The sequence below is a fragment of the Symphalangus syndactylus genome, chromosome 12 (assembly GCF_028878055.3).
Source record: "Symphalangus syndactylus isolate Jambi chromosome 12, NHGRI_mSymSyn1-v2.1_pri, whole genome shotgun sequence".
NCBI classification, from domain to species: domain Eukaryota; kingdom Metazoa; phylum Chordata; class Mammalia; order Primates; family Hylobatidae; genus Symphalangus; species Symphalangus syndactylus.
Window position 1 is genome coordinate 134,480,089 of NC_072441.2, and position 20,381 is coordinate 134,500,469.

At 43.1% G+C, this 20,381-nt stretch overlaps 2 protein-coding genes across 5 annotated transcripts in view; one reads left to right on the plus strand and one right to left on the minus strand.

Moving 5' to 3' along the window:
- CFAP57 (cilia and flagella associated protein 57) overlaps positions 1–9,200 on the minus strand; it is an 89,173-nt gene extending 79,973 nt beyond the window's left edge. For all 4 annotated transcript variants that reach the window (XM_055255405.2, XM_063627599.1, XM_055255407.2 and 1 more), the window contains exons 1-2: positions 9,089–9,200; positions 8,669–8,844 (exon numbers count right to left, since the gene is read on the minus strand). In XM_055255405.2, the coding sequence (XP_055111380.1) occupies positions 8,669–8,825 (157 nt within the window). In that variant the 5' untranslated portion in view covers positions 8,826–8,844; positions 9,089–9,200. The remainder of the gene's footprint in view (positions 1–8,668; positions 8,845–9,088) is intronic.
- EBNA1BP2 (EBNA1 binding protein 2) lies at positions 9,019–17,237 on the plus strand. The gene is made up of 9 exons (XM_055255409.2): positions 9,019–9,489; positions 9,573–9,656; positions 9,891–10,063; positions 10,650–10,773; positions 12,487–12,576; positions 14,277–14,352; positions 14,595–14,688; positions 16,723–16,885; positions 17,034–17,237. The coding sequence occupies exons 1-9, from the start codon at positions 9,424–9,426 to the stop codon at positions 17,082–17,084; spliced, it is 921 nt and encodes a 306-aa protein (XP_055111384.1). The 5' UTR covers positions 9,019–9,423; the 3' UTR covers positions 17,085–17,237.
- Positions 17,238–20,381: the final 3,144 nt, after the last annotated feature.

The following is a 20,381-nucleotide window of genomic DNA, read 5'->3' on the forward strand; positions in this document are numbered from 1 at the left end:
ATAAATACTAAAACATTTTCCTAGGTCCTCAAAAGTATTGTGGGTCCTGGGCACTGTGTCTAGTGGATAAGTGGATGGTGGATACAGGCCCAGGGCAGGCAGCATGAGTGAGGCAAGGGAGGATGAGCTGGAGAGTGATGTGACGGGTCCCAATGTGATGGGCCCTCATGCTGCTGCTTCACAACATGCCAAGGAGAGATGCAGCAAGTTGCTCAGCAGGCATGCATGCCCAGCCCATGGGAATTCTCTGGAAGGGATGCAGAGAGTAGCTGCGGTTCAGAGAATCCCAGGTTCTAGGTCACTGAAAGCCTTGCACAAAAGTTCAGACTTCACCTGGGAGGTCGCTGAAAAATTTTAGGAAGGGTGAGATGTGTGTTGTAGATCCCTCTGGTGGCTGTATCAAAGACAATCTTGGAGGGAAGGAAGCTGGTCAGCAGATTATTTCAAAACTGAAAGGTGACAGCAGCAAGATGCAATGAGAAGGCAGTAGGGGCAGTAGGAATGGGGAGGAATGGGGAGGAGGGGAGATTAGAGAGATGCCAAGAAGTAACACCAACAGGACTTAGTGGACCGCGTGGGTGAGGGGGAGAAATGAGGAATGAATGACATTTAGGATGCTGGTTTAGGTGACTGTGGGTACTGGGACACCTGTGAGGGAATATAGGCTCAGGAAGTTAGGGGTGATAGGGGAAAGTATGTCCATCATCTTTTGCTTAAAATAGCCCATCCAAGTATTTTATATTTGCTTATGAAATCTTTATACTTCCAACTTTAATCCATCTAGGGTTTATGATGGTAAAAGGTATGAAGCATGAAGTGAGGATCTAAATTGATTTCCATTTCCCAAATACCTAACTGGATGTCCTAGGACTAATGACGAATGCCACCTTTATGATATCAAAGTTACTAGACCAGGTATGGTGGCTCACACCTGTAATCCCAGCACTTTGGGAGGCTGAGGTGGGTGGATCACTTGAGGTCAAGAGTAGGAGACCAGCCTGGCCAAGGTAGTGAAACCCCATCTTTAATAAAAATACAAAAATTAGCCAGGCATGGTGGCAGGTGCCTGTAATTCCAGCTACTCGGGAGCCTGAGGCAGGAGAATCATTTGAACCCAGAGGTAGAGGTTGCAGTGAACTGAGATTGTGCCACTGCACTCCAACCCGGGTGACAGGGCAAGACTCCGTCTCAAAAATAAATAAATAAAAAATAGATATTGAAGTTACATATTCATAGACATATTACTGGGTTTCTAGGATATTTATATTAGAGCCACTTTTGTTTTTTTAGAGACTGGGTCTCGCTCTGTCACCCAGGTTGGAGTGCAGTGGTGCAATCATGGCTCATTGCAGCGTTGAACTCCCAGGCTCAAGTGATCCTCCTGCCTCAGCCTCCCAAGTAGCTAGGACTATAGGCACACACCACAGCCAACATTTTAAGTTTTTTGTAGATATAGGGTCTCACTATGTTGCCCATGCTTGTCTTGAACTCCTGGGTTCAAGTGATCCTCCCGCCTCTGACTCCCAAATTGTTGGGATTACAGGTATGAGCCACCATGCCAGGCAGGACCACATTGTTTTTGTAATCATATCTTTATCATGTGCTTGAATATCTAGCAAGGTACTGTCTTAAGGAAAGAGAGGGAGAAGAAAGGAAAAGATAAACTCAATCTCAGATATATTGTGTGTGAGGTACACACTGTGGAACAGTTGGGTACGGAGGTCCAGCGGTTGGATACGGTTCTAAAGCTAGCGGGAGGGGTTGAGGCTGAAAATACAGATTTGAGGTAAAAAGCATAAGGGAAAGTTAAAATTAGGAGTATGTAATAGCCTAGAGGAGGCAACGGAACACCGCTCACTCCCTCCTATTGTGCTTTTGTGCCAGGTTCCTACCTGGTATAGCATTTGTCCAGCTCATTTGCACAGTCCTACTCATTTGAATTACACAACCTGCCTCCAGTACAACAGCGAGAGCTCCTGGAGGGCAGAGGCCATTCTTGCTAATTCATTCATTCATTCAATCACCAGTGTCTGGAACTTAGTATGTTCTTGGTATATGTTGACTGATTTTAGAGTTTTTAAAATGCCTTTGCATTGTTTCGACCCAGCTGATGCCTCGCCTCTCCTCCTTAAAATATTTCCACCTCTCACATAGATATCCTTTTTTTATTATTATTATACTTTAAGTTCTAGGGTACATGTGCACAATGTACAGGTTTGTTACATATGTATACATGTGCCATGTTGGTGTGCTGCACCCGTTAACTCAACATTTACATTAGGTATATCTCCTAATGCTATCCCTCCCCCCTCCCCCCACCCCAAAACAGGCCCCGGTGTGTGATGTTCCCCTTTCTGTGTCCAAGTGTTCTCATTGTTCAATTCCCACCTATGAGTGAGAACATGCGGTATTTGATTTTTTGTCCTTGAGATAATTTGCTGAGAATGATGGTTTCCAGCTTCATCTGTATCCCTACAAAGGACATGAACTCATCCTTTTTTATGGCTGCATAGTATTCCATGGTGTATATGTGCCACATTTTCTTAATCCAGTCTATCATTGACGGACATTTGGGTTGGTTCCAAGTCTTTGCTATTGTGAATAGTGCTGCGATAAACATACGTGTGCATGTGTCTTTATGGCAGCATGATTTACAATCCTTTGGGTATATACCCAGTAATGGGGTGACTGGGTCAAATGGTATTTCTAGTTCTAGATCCTTGAGGAATCACCACACTGTCTTCCACAATGGTTGAACTAGTTTACAGTCCCACCAACAGTGTAAAAGCGTTCTTATTTCTCCACATCCTCTCCAGCACCTGTTGTTTCCTGACTTTTTAATGATTGCCATTCTAACTGGTGTGAGATGGTATCTCATTGTGGTTTTGATTTGCATTTCTCTGATGGCCAGTGATGATGAGCATTTTTTCATGTGTCCTTTGGCTGCATAAATGTCTCCTTTTGAGAAGTTTCTGTTCATATCCTTCGCCTACTTTTTGATGGGGTTGTTTGTTTTTTTCTTGTAAATTTGTTTGAGTTCTTTGTAGATTCTGGATATTAGCCCCTTGTCGGATGAGTAGATTGCAAACATTTTCTCCCATTCTGTAGGTTGTCTGTTCACTCTGATGGTAGTTTCTTTTGCTGTGCAGAAGCTCTTTAGTTTAATTAGATCCCATTTGTCAATTTTGGCTTTTGTTGCCATTGCTTTTGGTGTTTTAGACATGAAGTCCTTGCCTATGCCTATGTCCTGAATGGTATTGCCTAGGTTTTCTTCTAGGGTTTTCATGGTTTTAGGTCTAACATTTAAGTCTTTAATCCATCTTGAATTAATTTTTGTATAAGGTGTAAGGAAGGGATCCGGTTTCAGCTTTCTACATATGGCTAGCCAGTTTTCCCAGCACCATTTATTAAATAGGGAATCCTTCACCTCTCACATAGATATCCTGTGATCTTTTTGGCCACTCCTCTAAAGCCTCTTTTGCTGGTTCTTCCCCATTTCCCCAGCACTAAATGCAGGAGTGCTCAGAGCTCACTCTTTCAGCTTCTTCTCTTTTGTAGATATATTCATGTCCTAGGGCAGGAGTCCCCAACCCACGGTGCTGGGCCACACAGCAAGAGGTGAGCAACCATTACCACCCGAGCTCAGATCAGTGGTGGCATTAGATTCTCATAGCAGCACAAACCCTGTTGTGAACTGTGCATGCGAGGGATCTGGATTGTGTGCTCTCTGTGAGAATCTTAGCTAATGCCTGATGATCTAGGGCAGAACAGTTTCATCCTGAAACCATCCCCCATACCCTCTCCATCCTGTCCACGGAAAAACTGTTTTTCATGAAACCTGCCCCGATGCCAAAAAAAGTTGGGGACCACTGCCCTAGGGAAGTCTCATCTACTCTAAGGGTTTTACATTTCACCTCTAGGCTGATGACCCTCAAATTCCTTTCACTAGCCTGGACTTCCCTCCCTTAAATCCAGACCTGAAATCAACCTGCTTACTGAGCATCTCCATGTAAATACCTGGCAGGCACATCAATCTTAACAGGTCCAAAAGCAACCTGCTCCTTCTTTAGCCCTTTCTATCACAATCAACAGCAACTCCATGCTTTCCATGCTCAGGCCCAAAACCTTGCTTCTTCCTGCTTCCACCCCACATGGTGCCTATGAAGAAATCTGTCACCTCTACCTTCAAAGCATATCCATTATTGATCTCTTCACACCACACTGTCGCCTGCCTCTACCTGCTCCAAGTGCCATTATCTCTCACTTGAATTACAGCAATCATCCCTCAGCTGTTCTCCCTGCTTCCTTTCTTTCCCCTCCTTAAATCTGTCCTCTGTACAGCAGCCAGAATGAACCCGAGGAAACACAGATCATGTTGCTGCTCAGACTGCCCCCCTTCATGGCTTCTCATTTGACTCCAAGTAAGAGCTCATGAACTGCAAGGCCCTCTGTGGTGTTGCTCCCCATTCTTTCTTTGCCTCCCCTCTTGCTCCTCACCCCCTGGTTCTTACCACTCCAGCCACACTGGCCTCCCAGCTATTCCTCCAACACAATAAGCACCCTCCTAACTCTGAGCCTTTGCTAGTGTCTTGGCTACTCCCCCTGCCCTCCCACATCAGCATGGACAGCTCCTTCCTTTCCTACAGTCTTCACTCAAAAATCACTGCTCAGTGAGCCCTCCCCAGCCTCCCTATCTACAACTTCTTACTCCCCCAACAGCTTCACTTTCCATACTTCATTTGTTCTTATTAGCATCTATCACTATCTAGCATGTAGACTGTACTTCTTTTTATTTTGTTTGTCACTCTCCCCTCCTAGAATGGAAGCACTGTGAGGACAGCATTTTATGTGCATATGTGTGTGTCTATTTTGTGCCTGGAACACAGGGGGTACTTAATACATTTTTGTTGAATGAACAAATGAATATGTTGAGCCTCATCATGACTCTGAGCTGAGCAAGCTGAGCATCATCTCCATCTTACAGATGAGGAGACTGAGGCTCTGTGAGCTTATAAAATGGGGAGCCAGATCAAATCCAGATCTCCCAATGTCATGACCTTTATAATTTTCCCTTCGCCGGTAATACCCTTAGACTTGGTCAGTGGAGATCCTCCCTTGGGCCTCAAATTTTAGAGCATCCCGGAGTCTTTCTCTGGCTGTACCCCTTACCATTAAGTGGGATACAGCGGCTGCCTGGAGTTTGTACTGCCTCTTGTAGATCATGTTGCAGGTACACAGGACTCTGGAGTTCCCTGCTCAGATGGTCTTGAGCCTCCTGACAAGACCAACATTGATTTCTTCCCGGGCTGTCTCTACTCAACCTGGGCCTGAAGGATGGGCACAGGGTGGTTGCTTATAGAATATACGGGTAGAATTTGAACATATGGGCTGCAAGGATCCACCCACATGTGTACAAGGCCCCTGGTGATATAACACGGAGTTAGGAGCAGAAGAGAAGTGATACAGTAAGAAGTGTAAGAATATGAGCACAATAACTGAAATTAAAATCTTAATGGATACATTAAACATTAAGTTAGATGCAGCAGAAAACAGAAGCAATGAACTATGAGATAAATCTAAAGTAATTATCTGGAATGCAACACAGAGAGAGTAAGATGTAAAAAATCCAAATAAGAGTTCAAAAAAAAAAACAAACCCAAAAACATGAACGTCGGGGTGGTGGCTTGCACCTGTAATCCCAGCTACTTGGGAGGCTGAGGTGGGAGGACGAGTTGAGTTCAGGAGTTCAAGACCAGCCTCGGCAACACAGCCAGACCCCATCTCCATAAAAACAATTAGCTGGTCAAGGTGGTGCATGCCTGTATTCCCAGCTATTCGGGAGGTTAAGGTGGGGAGGATGGCTTGAGCCCAGGAGTTTGAGACTGCTGTGAGCTATGATTGTGCCAGTGCACTCCAGCCTGGGCAACAGAGTGAGACCTGGTTTCTTAAAAAAAAATAATAAAATAAAATAAAATAAAAACTGTGAAGGATGGAGTTGAGATGGTTTGGAGTTCCAGAAGGAGATAACAGAACAAAAAAGATACCTGTCCTTAGATCCAAGAATCTCAAAGAATCCCTAGGAGGATAAAAAATGAAAATAAAAACTATACTGATGTGTGTGTGTGTGTGTGTGTGTATCCATATGTATGTGTATATATATATATATACACATATGTATATATACATGTATATATATATATATACACATATGTATATATACATGTATATATATGATGTATATACATGTACATATAGTATATGGTGTGTGTATATATATGATGTGTATTTTATACATATATATGTATATGGTGTATGTGTATAGATATATATACACACACACACCATAGACAGAGAAGATATTAAACATCCAGAAAAAAAGATCATCTACAGAAAGACGATGCTGATAGCTAATTTCTTAACCACAGCAACAAAACAGAAGCCAAAAAAACACAATGGAATACGATCTATAATATGCTGATAAAAATTTCACACCTGTTGAAACTATCTTTCAGAAGTGAGGATAAAATAAAGTCATTTTCAGACAAAAACAGGGAGAATTTATTAATACATTATCTGTATTAGTATTGCAGATAATGCAGAAGGAAAATGATCCCAGCTGGAATATCTGATTTGTAAAGAGTAACAGTGGGAAAAAAGTTTGGTAAGTATGAGAGCAAATATAAATTAATGTTGTCTATATAAAACCATAATTTAATTAATATTGGAAAGTCATATGATCTTTTTTATTTTTGTTTTTGAGACAGGGTCTTGCTTGGTTTCCCAGGCTGGAGTGCAGTGGCGCGATCTTGGCTCACCGCAACCTCTGCCTCCCGGGTTCAAGCAATTCTCCTGCTTCAGCCTCCCGAGTAGCTGGGACTACAGGCACGTGCCACCACGCCCAGCTGATTTTTGTATTTTTAGTAGAGACAGGGTTTCACTATGTTGGCCAGGATGGTCTTGATCTCTTGACCTTTTGATCTGCCCACCTCGGCCTCCCAAAGTGCTGGAATTACAGGCGTGAGACACCGCGCCTGGCCAGATGTCCATTTTTATTGCCCCTATTCAACACTGTCTGCAGGTGCTTACCAGCACAGGTAACACAAGAAAAAGGAAGAAAGTCATTGTTATTTGTAGATAATATGATAGTCTATGTAGAAATCTCTGCATAATCTATAGACAAATCATTAGAATTAATAATAATTTAGCAAATATGCTGGAAATAAACATCAATAAAGTCAACTGTATTTAATACAGCTTATTCCAACAGAATACTGTGGTTGATAAATTTGACTTTATTAAAACTAATAATTTTTGTCCATCAAAAGATACTTGTAAGATGGGAGAAAAATGCCCCAAACTGGAAGAAATTATTTGCAAGACATATATATATATATATATATATATATGACAAATTATTGATATACAGAATATATAAATTGTGCATGTAAATCAATAAAATTGCCCAAAAATATCCTGCACAACAAACTGTAAAAAACAAGTAAAAGACTTGAACAAGGCATTTAACATACGACTAAATAGGAATAGCCCATAAACAGATACTCATCATCATTAATGATAGTGAAATGCAAACGAAAACCACAATTCCTTTTCTCAATCATTGGATTAGCAAAAAATTACGAAGTTGGACAATACCAAGGGTTGGCAGGGTTGCTGAGGAATGAGAACTCTTATGCACTTCTAGTGGGAGTGTAAATTGGTACTATCATATTACTCAGTAATTTTAGTCCTGGCTGTGTGCCCTAGAGAATCTGCACAAATAGATGAATGTACATGCATGCAAGAATGTTTATAGTAGTATAGTTTGTAATAGCAAATGGTTGTTATTTCCCAAATGTCCCTCAATACTAGAGTGAATACATATATTTGAGACATTATATTCATATGATAGAACACTACATAGCAATAAAATGAACTTGGCTATATGTATCAAGATGCATGAATCTCAAAAGCAAGATATTGAACTGATGCAGCAAGACACAGAATACAGGGAGAAGCACTAGAACTGGTAATATTCTGTTTCCTATGCTGGGTGGCTGGGTTCACAGATCTACATTCTATTGTAATTCTTTAAATATTACATATACGTAGGGTACATTCTTTTGTATGTATATGTCACAAAATAAAATATGTCAATGCAATAAAGAATGAGAAAATGGATTCGTTGTTGAAATAATGAATATCATCAACAGGACCACTGTAAACAAAAATAAGGGCTGTAACGCTATAAAAACGGTTACTTGCGACTTGGGATAAAGTTTACAGTGTCTTCATCATACATGGATTCAAATGGTGGTAAAATGAAGGTGGTGTGCTCGGGAAAACTGTTAGACAACTCAAAAAGTGGCTCTGGTGATGACAAAGGCAGTGATATTGAAGACACCAAAAGAGGGATTCTTAACATATTTTCATGAAATTACAGTGAAAAAAGTACTTTTAAATTAACATTTTATATGTGATTTTAACTATATATGCGTGACTGATTAATCTAGTTTCATCATACAAGTCGCCATTTATTTCCTCTACATTTATAATACTGCATATATATTCAAATTGGCCAAAATCTTTCTTTCCAATCATCGTGCTGGGATTATGGGGTTATATGTGGCACATACTATTCCTGTATATGTCAAGATGGAAAAAGTTTTACCTGGAATGAATTTTTGCCATTTCTGATCCACATTGTACTTCACGCAGTGATTTCCTGAAGGAAATACAATGATCTGTTCATCGAAGTAGAAGATATTGTTGGCCACGTGGGATCGAAGACCAAAAACATGCAGCGTCTGAGCTACCACGGCTGACATGATCTCCCGCCAAAGAGTTCTGCTGAAGACCAAGGCAGCGCTTCAGAGTGGAGCGCACCGCCCCGCTCCGACCCCGCCCCCGGCCCGGACACGCCCCGACCAGCATCCAGGACACGCCCTCCCCGCCCTTTGCTCCTCCCCTTGCCCCTCCTCCGGGGCCATTCTCCGCGCCACCCCACGCCCACGGCTCCTTTTTCTGCCTTTTCCTTCGTACCCTCACTGCTACCAGCTCCTTCTGGCGACCCCCAGGTACCCCCTCCCACCTTTCGCTTCTCTCTGGGTCAGCAGACCACGCATGTATCCAGAGGCGCTACCTGTACGGATCCTAAGCAACCCGGGCACTTTCAAACGCCGTAGCGGTTCCTATAGCAACGACAAACCGGAAGTGTAGTTTGCCGCCGGAAGCGGAAGTCCCAATCAAAAGTTGAGCAGTAGCTGTGAGTTGCTGGCGCTGGAGCGATTCGGTGGCACGTGGAGCCACGGCGTGGGAGTAGGGGGCTGAAGGCAGGCAGCAGCGGCCAGGGCCGCCCTCTGCTAGCCGCTTGGGTCTCGGGATACCCCGCTTCTTCCTGTAGGTGTGGGACGTGCGTGCGGCGAGATGGACACTCCCCCGCTCTCGGATTCCGAGTCGGAATCCGATGAATCCCTTGTCACAGACAGAGAGGTAGGTGTCAGCCGAGCTCGCAGGGCTGGGCGTGGGAGAGAGGGCCTTACACCCCTGGGAGTGACCGTGATTGTGTCCTGCAGTTGCAGGATGCGTTTTCCCGAGGGCTTCTGAAGCCAGGCCTCAATGTCGTGCTAGAGGGGCCGAAGAAGGCCATGAACGACGTGGTGAGCGCGGGCACAGGGTCGGGGGTACTCGGATATGGGATGCGCATCAGGCCCTGTTGGGCTTGGGAGACCGATTCTTGTCCCAGGAAAGATGCACCCTGCGCCTCGCCAAGAGGGTCAATTACCTGTCTGGGTATTGGGGATTAGCACTTTGTCCCTTCGCCTAACAGCCTGTGCTTGGGAAAGACAAACTCAGAGTTCCCTTATTGTGAGCTCAGTGTCTGGATTTCCTAGAATGGCCTGAAGCAATGTTTGGCAGAATTCAAGCGGGATCTGGAATGGGTTGAAAGGCTCGATGTGACACTGGGTCCAGTGCCGGAGATCGGTGGATCTGAGGCGCCAGCACCTCAGAACAAGGACCAGAAAGCTGTTGATCCAGAAGACGACTTCCAGCGAGAGATGAGTTTGTATGTTTGTTTTCAAATGTTAGAGAAGTTGAGGATCCTTGTGCAGGAGAGTGGGAAAGAGAGGAAATTAGCCTGCACTCAGAATAAGCCTAGAAGTAGGGAGAGCGGCTTCTTTTGACTAAGAATAGCTAGGAGATTCTCCCTGTTTGAGAGAAGAGCTCCTTGGTCCACGGTCACGATCCAAAATCCAGTTTATGGGCTAATTTGAAATATTCATTTTAAAGCTTTTTGTGCATGCTTCAGTTATTAGGAACAAACAAACAAACTTGCTTATGGGATGTTCTTGTGTGGAATTGCTTTAGTAATTACATAAGAATCCATAATCGACATTAGTTTGTGTTAATGGGTACCTTAGTCATTCTCTTAAACTATTTTAGCAATACCCCTCCCCTTTTTAAAAATTAGTATACGGCTACATTTCTTTTAGATACTAAATCAGTGAGACAGTTTTTGTTTGTTTGTTCTTGCTAATGGAGGTCAGATTTTGAGAGTCCTTCTGAGTTTGAATAACTCATGAGAGGTGGTGAAAAGGAACATAAGGCCTCTCTCCTTCACCTCATTACACATTTTGTCCTACGATTCTCAGCTATCGCCAAGCCCAGGCCGCAGTGCTTGCAGTCTTACCCCGCCTCCATCAGCTCAAAGTCCCTACCAAGCGACCCACTGATTATTTTGCGGAAATGGCCAAATCTGATCTGCAGATGCAGAAGGTAAGAAATAGAAGTTTTCCTCTGGAAAGTCAAAACTTTGTACTTAAGGATATTCAGCTGGCTTAGAAAGATAGCTATGAGCCCAATAATGGGGAGCCAGTTGTCAGAGGACAATTATTACCTCTTCCATAGATTGGCTACTTCAGAGTCATGCCAGTTACCACCAATTAGATGCATATAAGAATGACATTTTTTCTAAAATCAGCAATTAAGGAGAGGAACAGTGCTGTGTGAAGCGTGGTCCCCGAGGTGAAGATGGCCCAGTGCATTTCCTAGCTGGCATGGTCACGGCATGGTGTGCAGAGAGGACAGCATTCTTGTGCCCTTGCCACTGTCAGTGCTAGAACTTGTAGACAATTACTTTTCTCTGGGCCTCAGTTTTCTCCTCTATAAAATGGGGGATTCTTAGATGGTTCAGATGTAGTACAATTTAGAGTTGGGTAGAACTTGGACCTCATTTAACTTTGGAGGAGGGGATTGCCAGCATGTAATCCAACATATATTCGGCCCTGCATAGCCATGGGTTCAGCATCTGTGGATTCAACCAACCTCGGATCAAAAATATTTGGGAAAAAAGTTTGAAAATGTTGCAGAAGGAAAACTGAATTTTCCATGTGCTGAGAACTACATTGAATCCATGAGAATGAGGTGATGCATAGCATTGTATTCGGTATTATAAGTAATCTAGAGACTATTTAAAGCAGCAGTCTGGCACTAGAGACCAGTTTCATGGATGACAATTTTTTCATGAACTTGGGGAGTGGATAGTTTTGGGATGAAACCGTTCCACCTCAGATCATCAGGTATTAGATTCTTATAAGGAGCACGCAACCTAGATCCTTTGCATGCATAGTTCACAGTAGAGTTCGCACTCCTATGAGAATTTAACGCCACCACCAATCTGACAGGAGGTGGAGCTCAGGTGGTAATGCTTGCTTGCTTGCCACTCACTTCCTGCTGTGCGGCCTGGTTCCTAACAGGCCACAGATTCATAGCGGGTTCGTAGCGGTCTGTGGCCCGGGAGTTGAGGTCCCCTGACTTTAAAGTATACTGGAGGTGAGTAGGTTATATGCAAATGCTACACCATTTTTATATAAGGGACTTGAGCATCTGTGGATTTTGATGTCTGTGGTGGGTCCTAGAACTAATCCTCTATGGATACTGAGGGATGAGTATATTTAAATAGTACCCTGGGGTCTCAAGCTGGATTTTAGGGAGCTTTTGTCGTGGTAGTAGTTCACCTTCTCACTGTGAACTCTGTACAAGTTCTCACTGACAGCTTCTCATCCTTTGACTAAAATGTGTATGTTTGGCTGAAAAGGCTAGGCACCTGGCATCTGCCTGGGTTTTTATTGTGTATGTGGTATACTAGAAAAGGACACCGAGGCCTCATACTGGTTTCCAGCCTCAGTCTACTGATAGTAGAAATGGGGAGAAGTTTGTCTTCTTTCCTGGGCTTCAGATAGGCAGTTTGTATAATGAAACAGACAGCACACTGGGAGTGGGAAGGTGACTTTCAATCTCTGGCTTCACTCTGACACTTTTGGTAAAGTGCTCGGCCTGTGGGCCCCATTGTCCTCAGGGGTTGGAATTGATGATTTATAAGTTCCACGGTTTAAAGAACAGGGAATATCTGTTCCCTGCTCTAGTGCATCCCAAGTAGTGGTCATTCCAGATTCAAATAACATGAACTGACAGCATTTTGTGTTGTAGATTCGACAGAAGCTGCAGACTAAACAGGCTGCCATGGAGAGGTCTGAAAAGGCTAAGCAACTGCGAGCGCTTAGGAAATACGGGAAGAAGGTGAGAAGGAAAGTGTGCAGGGAACAGGAAGAGGCGGAGTGTGTGTGTTAGATGAGATTGCCGTGGTCTGACTTGGTCCCCTGAACTGAACGGAACTGTGTGTTGATCATGTGTTTACCGTCTGTCAGTGTACGTGCTGGTATTCATGAGCACAATCTTGCCTGGACGTGAGTGGGTCCCCAGGAGTAGTGTGGTGACTGCAGGCGAGCCAGTCATCTCTCTGGGCGTTAGTTTTCACATCTGTACACTGGGTCCAGATGAGCGGTTTCCAAACCTGACCTTATAGCAAAATCACCAGGGGAAATTTTTCAAAACAGAATTCTAGACTTCAGAATCCCCGGGAATCTGTGCCTGATTTCCCCTCTTCCCCAAAAGCTTTCCAGGTGATTCTGAAATGCATCCTGGTTTGGGATTCACTGACCTATGTGATAATCACGTTCCTGAAGAAATTATCGTAATGATTGTCATCCAATCTGAAAGATTGCCTGTGTGTTTGCACTATGAACGTCTGAGTTCTAATGTAACACCAGCTCAGGCACACCCTAAAACTTTTCTTGGTTTTCCTTTTTTATTTCACGGTCATCTAAGAAAGAAGATGACGGGTTTTAAAGTTAGGATTGTGGGAAGAAATGAATGTGAGGAAGATTGGCGTGGGCGTTAAGACTTTGTCAACATTTGGACATGAGCACTTGTGATCTGGGCTGCAGAACTCTTGTCCACATTTGGGGTCGTTTCACTGATACATTCTCAGGAAAGTAGGAATAGGCTGGGATCCTGTCCTCTACAAAAGGCCTTTTGCAGATGTATTATTTCTTTGATCTGGAGGTGGATGGCTGAGATTCTCTCAAAGACACCAGGAATTAATTTAACATAACCAAAGTTACCAAAAGCAAAGATAAACTCACTTGGGCCTATTAGTTCATTGTTCCTAGTTTAAGGAAACACTGGGGAAGAGGTTGTTAACTGGGGGTGAATTTGCTCCCCAAGAGTTTTCTGTGACTGCCTGGAGATATTTTTAGTTGTCAAATTTGGGAGGGAGGGTACTACTGGCATCTAGTAGGTAGAGGGCAGGGGTGCTGCTAAATATCCTACAATGTAGGACAGGCCCCTACACCCCAGCAAAGAATTATTCTCTCCACACTGTAGCAGTATCAAAATTGAGAAACCCTCTGTTAGAGTATTATAAAGTGTCTCCTTTTATCCTTCAAACTTTTTTCTTTTCTTTACCTGGGGACATTGTTTTTTTCTCTTTCTTTTGGTACTTTCATGCCTAGTGAGTTAAGTAATTAATCTGTCCAAATGTGATGCGAAAAATCGATGTTGTCTTAAACATGATTTACTTCAGTTTTGTAGGCAGGATTGTATAATAGGGTGAGTGCTGGCTTTGGAGTCAAACAGCCTGCGTCATCTCAGCTGTGCACTTTTTCTCTGTGCGACTTGGGCAAGTTAACTTCTCTGTGCTTCAGTTTAGGGGATAACACAAATTTCAACTTCACTGGATTGTTATGAGACCGATATATCTTCATCTATGAAGAATATACCTAGATCTGAGAGTATACTTAAGAGTCCCTAATACAGTTTTTGGCACATGGTAAATGTCAAAGGGTAGTGGTATTAATCATGGTGTTGCTATTAAGACAATGTAGACACTGGAGTAATGGTATGGAATGGCTGTAACAGTTCTTGTGTTCATATCACAGGTGCAAACAGAGGTTCTTCAGAAGAGGCAGCAGGAGAAAGCACATATGATGAATGCTATTAAGAAATATCAGAAAGGTTGGTACATCTCTCTGCTAGGGGAACGAAGGTAGCAGGTACTTTAGAGTTGATTTGAACACTTAGTGCTTTGGAGCCGCCTTGGTTGATGTGGACTTATCGGATCTAAGTTTTGGGAGTGGTGTTGGAGAGCAAGATGTGACTCTTAAAATCAGTGTAGCAAATAACAGCCTTATATGGCGGTTCAAACTTTTATTCTTAAAATACAATGGTGCTGATCAAAACTACTTCTTCACTTACAGGCTTCTCTGATAAACTGGATTTCCTTGAGGGAGATCAGAAACCTCTGGCACAGCGCAAGAAGGCAGGAGCCAAAGGCCAGCAGATGAGGAAGGGGTGAGAAGGGTTTTGGCATGATTTCTTTGGTTCTGTGAGGTGTGATGGGGCCACAGGTCATGAGGATGGCAGACATAGCACCTCCACCGGCACAGCCACAGAGTTCAGAGAGTGCAGCTGCTGCCTGGGGCCAGGACCCCTAGCACTGTGTGATGGGCCCTTTTAGCCATGTCAGTCTTTGAAGAGTAAAAGAAGGCACTTTATAAACTTTTTTTTTTGGACAGTCTCACTCTATCAACTCAGGCTACAGTGCAGTGGTATAGTCTTGGCTCATTGCAACCTCTGCCACCCGGGTTCAAGTAATTCTTGTGCCTCAGCCTCCTGAGTAGGTGGGACTACAGGTGCCCGCCACCACACCCAGCTAATTTTTGTATTTTTAGTAGAGACAGGGTTTCACCATGTTGGCCAGGCTGGTCTTGAACTCCTGGACTCAAGTGATTCACCCACCTCAGCCTCCCAAAGTGCTGGGATTACAGGTGTGAACCACTGCACCCATCCTAAGAAGGTACTTTTAAGTATGTGGCACCCTTTAAGTGAATGCTGAGTAAAAGTTGATTCCCCATCACACAGTGTGATGGTTGAGAGTTCCTAGGATTCAGATCCTGACTCTATCACTCAGTAGGAGGGCAGTTTTGAACAAGTTACCATACCTTTCTAAATGCTAATTGCCTCATCTGCTAAGTTGAGGAAATAGTGTCTGCCTCATAGTATGAAGATTGAAAGAGAGAATGTCAGCTCTCATTGTTCTTTCTAGTCTACTTTTTTGCATACCTGGATACCAGGCCTAGGGGAAATGATAATTTCCACGTAAGATAGTAAGTGCTATGATAGAGGCATTTGGGGTTTAGCACTGAGTCAGCTTTTATAAATACCTGACAGGGTCTGGGGATGGATTTCTGGAGGAGTGTTCGACTTGAGCATTGCTTGAAGCATGAGTAGGAATTAACCACGAGAATAGAAGAGAAGCTGGGTTTGGGAAGAAGTAAGAGCTTGAACGAGCAAAGCCATCGAGATGTGAAACCTCAGGGTTTTGTGAGGAACAGTAAGCCCTTGGTGTCACTGGGAATACAGTGCAAAGCAAGGAGGGGTGCGATGTGGTTGGGGGGACCTGGGCTGTGGGTTTGCCTTGTTGAGGAGCTTGGGCTTTGTCCAGAAGGCAGTGGAGAGACTAGGTTGTAGGTTGTACTAACAATAATGAGCAGGTTATATTCATGTTTTTAAAAGATTACAGTGGATTTTGTGTAAGTGACAGACTTGAGGGAAGCTGGGAAATTGACAAGGGTACTATTGCAAAAGTCGAGATAAGCAGTGATAATAACCTGAAAGTGGCAACTGAGGGAGAAGAGAAGATGGATTGGAGAAACATTTAAGAGGTGAAATGAACAGGACTCAGTAATTGAATTGGGTATATAGAGTGAGAGAAGAACCAAGGCTGACTCCCACATGTTTAGCTTGTGTGTCTGGGTTGGTGGGAGCAGCGCCAGCCTCAGGTGAGGGCATATGTACAAGAAGTAGAGCCAGTCCAGGAGATGACGTGAATTTGGAGATGCTGAATTCAAGATTCCTGTTGAATGACCAGTTTTACATTTGAATGTTATTCCATTTGAATGTTATTTGAATGCCTATAATTACATTTGAATGTTTACATTTGAATGTATTCATTACATTACATTTGGATGTTAACTGCATGTATTTACCCTTGAGAGGAATAGACACAACTGAGGGTGATTTAATAAGATTTGGTTAAAATAGAAAGCTTTCTAAAGACAGCAGGAAGCCACGTGATATATGTAGAGCCTTCCCTGCTTCTTGCTTTATTTTCCTGCCCTGGTGGTCAGAACTGTAAATAGGTGAGCTAGATGAGTTTGTCTAGAGAGGCCGTAGCATAGGATTGTGGGGCCAAGGATGAGATTCTGGGTTACAGATGTGCCTAAGGGGCTTTGCTTATAGAGAGGAAACTGAGAGCATTGCTGGGCCATCAGATTCATCAGGCTTTACAGTGCTGTGGTGATGGCTAGGACCATTCTTTTCCAGGCCCAGTGCTAAACGACGATATAAAAACCAGAAGTTTGGTTTTGGTGGAAAGAAGAAAGGCTCAAAGTGGAACACTCGGGAGAGCTATGATGATGTGTCTAGCTTCCGGGCCAAGACAGCTCATGGCAGAGGCCTCAAGAGGCCTGGCAAGAAAGGATCAAATGTAAGTGAGCCCAGGTGCCCGGGTGAGGAGCAGCCTCAGCCTCCCCTCCACTCCCAACCCTGCCCTCTCCCTTCAGTTCTGTTCGTCCTCACCCTGGGGCAGAAGGCGAGCTGCTATGTGACCAGATGTGGTATGTCTTTTTCTGTAGAAGAGACCTGGAAAACGAACAAGAGAGAAGATGAAGAACAGAACACACTAAACAGCATCCTTGAATACAAAGAACCAAGAAAAAGGAATGAAGACTCGCAATTTCACAACACACTTTGATCCCTTCTGTTGGTGTCATGTTGTAAACATTTCTGTCAATAAACTAAAGAAAAAATTATTAAAGGAACACATACCTTTGGTTAAATAGTCTAGACTACAAGATTGAGAAGTTACTTTCCATTGCTATCTATTGATAATTTAGACATTGAGTTCAAATTGCCTTCATTTTGTGATAAATGATGATTTAACTGACACCTTCCTCATTTCCTTTGTCTCATCCTTCTAAATAGTTATATTACAATCAATCCCTGTGAAGCTCAATGCCCATATTTTACAGGTGTGAGCCACCATGATTTTCTTTGTGGTACAGCTTTTGGTTTTTCCATTACATTCTTCTGCTTCACCTTACATTCTTACATTCTTCTGCTTGCCTAGTTTTCCTTCTATATTCTTAGTTCTTTCCAGATGCTTTGTCATTTTACCCACTTTATAATTTTACTCCTACAACCTAGTTATGCCACACAACTGTCACCTTTTTTCTAGACCGTTTAAGTTGGTGCCATTATTTCCAGAATCCCATGTTTTTCCATCTCAGCATATGCCTTCTTTTGCTGTGTACCATTTTTTGGTATCTTACTAAGAAAGGGAAGATGAGAGGTAAAATTTTTATCTCCTTGCATTTCTGAAATTGCCTTTAATTTGGGCTGATAGGAATTTCCTCCTTAGAATTTTAGAATTTCGCAGGCACTGTTTTAAGTTTTATTTCAGTTCTACTTTTGGGGGAGATATATCTTTGTTTTTTAAAATCTCTTTTTTTTTTTTTGAGACACTGTCTCGCTCCATCACCCAGGCTGGAGTGCAGTGACACTACCTTGGCTTACTGCAACCTCCACTTCCCGGGTTCAAGCAATTCTGCCTAAACCTCCTAAGTAGCTGAGATTACAGGCGTGTACCACCACACCCAGCTAATTTTTGTATTTTTAGTAGAGACAGGGTTTCACCACGTTGGCCAGGCTGGTCTCGAACTCCTGACGTCAAGTGATCCACCTGCCTCAACCTCCCAAAGTGCTGGGATTACAGGCGTGAGCCACTGCACCCGGCCAGATTTGTATTTTTTAAAAGGACTTTTGGACAATTTTTTTTAAAGCTCACAGAACAATTGTAATTTCCCCCCAATGATGATGAAGATCACTTTGCATGGTTTCAGCAAGCAGGACATTTTTGTAGTCCTGCACTATTGTGCAAAGTGAAGACTGACCTTATATGCTTTTTTTAGATGAGTATACAAAGTAACAGCTTTCTGTTTTTTGGGCAGAGTTGGGAAGGGGATGAAAGCAGAAAATGCGGTTGCTCTCTGCAGGAGCAGAGCTGCAGAAGCACATTGACTGCTTTCAGGGCACAACCTTGTGATGAAAACATTCAGGCATTTAATCTATTTTATAATTTACACTAGATTGTAAAACTAGATTCACGTTTCTGCATATCAACAAATCCACTTTTTATGCTGTCCTGAAAATTTAAATATTCATGATGATGAATTCAAGTGTAATTATAATAGGTACATTTTTCACATTGACGACTAGATGTCCAATAATGTTTCAGAATCTTTTGGTATAAGATTTTTTTGTTGTTTGTTTTTTATTTTTTGAGACAGAGTTTTGCCTTGTCACCCAGGCTGGAGTGCAGTGGCGTGATCCTGGCTCACTGCAACCTCTGCTTCCTGGGTTCAAATGATTCTCCTGCTTCAGCCTCCCAAGTAGCTGGGATTACAGGCGCCCGCCACCAAGCCTGGCTAATTTTTGTAGTGTAGAGATGGGGTTTCACTATGTTGGCCAGGCTGGTCTCGAACTCCTGACTCTGGTGATCTGCCTGCCTTCGCCACCCAAAGTGCTGGGATTACAGGTGTGAGCCACCACACCAGGCCTAAGATCTCTAATTGGAAGTCATTGGACCTCAACTGCATGCATGTAAACTCACTCTTCTGGCCAATCAGAAATGATACCTGATCATAATCCTGTATATCATCTACTACATTGCTGGTTGAATTACTTCCAGTACTAGATATGCAGTTTTGCTGTAGATGATGGTAGCTATGATGATACCAAAGAGAAGGCTCTTTTTAGCCCAACAAAAATTTAAAAAAAACATTGAAAACAAGCAGAGTGGATATGTAAGAATTATGCATGTGCTCATGGAAAAGCAATTTCAAACAGACGTGTAGAGGAAAACGAACCTGTTCTATTCTGATATAAAAATGATGCACAGTATTTCATTTGCATTTTACAAAACAGAACCGAGATTATATGCAGCATTTACAAGTATCTTACCTTGTATCACAACGCAGGATTCTACTGCTCCCCATCAATGTACTCTGAATTTCTGTATATGGGCTTCTGTGATATAAAATGGGGCGAATCTGCTGAGACTTGCCCTCACGGTTTCCATCCTTAACCAAACCCTATTAGATATTGGAAGGTCCATGGCCTTCTTCTCAAAACAAATAATTAAAATAAAAATCAAGATCCCAAGACAAAGTATACCTAACTCTTTTTAAATAATGAGCAATGATTTCTTGTCATTAGGTGCATTCCCCCTCACTCAGGAATAAGAGATCTTTAACAGTTTCTTCTTTATCCGCTTAGGCCAAAGAAAAAGCCAAAGTGATCACTATATATTAAAATTTAGATATTAATTTTATTTTCTCTAAGTTTTTATACTTCTTAGTTTAAAAAAATGCCAAAATGCTCATGTTCTGGTTTCCTATGGTTTAAATAACAACATAGGATGGCAACATTGGCTTCTGTGGTTTTACAAAGACAACTCTCTTGGCATACAGAATGGCCAACCAAGGATCTAGCTCGATGGCAGCTGGGAACAAGTCTAACTTTCTGGAACTCATCATTTGAGGCTTCAGAGCAGCACACTTCTTTTCTTTTTTTTTCTTTTTTTTTTTTTTTGAGATGGAGTCTTGCTCTGTTGCCCAGGCTGGAGTGCAGTGGCCTGATCTCAGCTCATTGCAAGCTCTGCCTCCCGGGTTCACACCATTCTCCTGCCTCAGCCTCCTGAGTCGCTGGGACTACAGGCGCCCACTGTCACGCCCGGCTAATTTTTTGTATTTTTAGTAGAGACGGGGTTTCACCATGTTAGCCAGGATGGTCTCGATCTCCTGACCTTGTGATCCACCTGCCTTGGCCTCCCAAAGTGCTGGGATTACAGGCGTGAGCCACCGCGCCCGGCCTCAGCACACTTCTTTTCATTTGCCTGCTCCATTACCTCATGAGTTGACTCT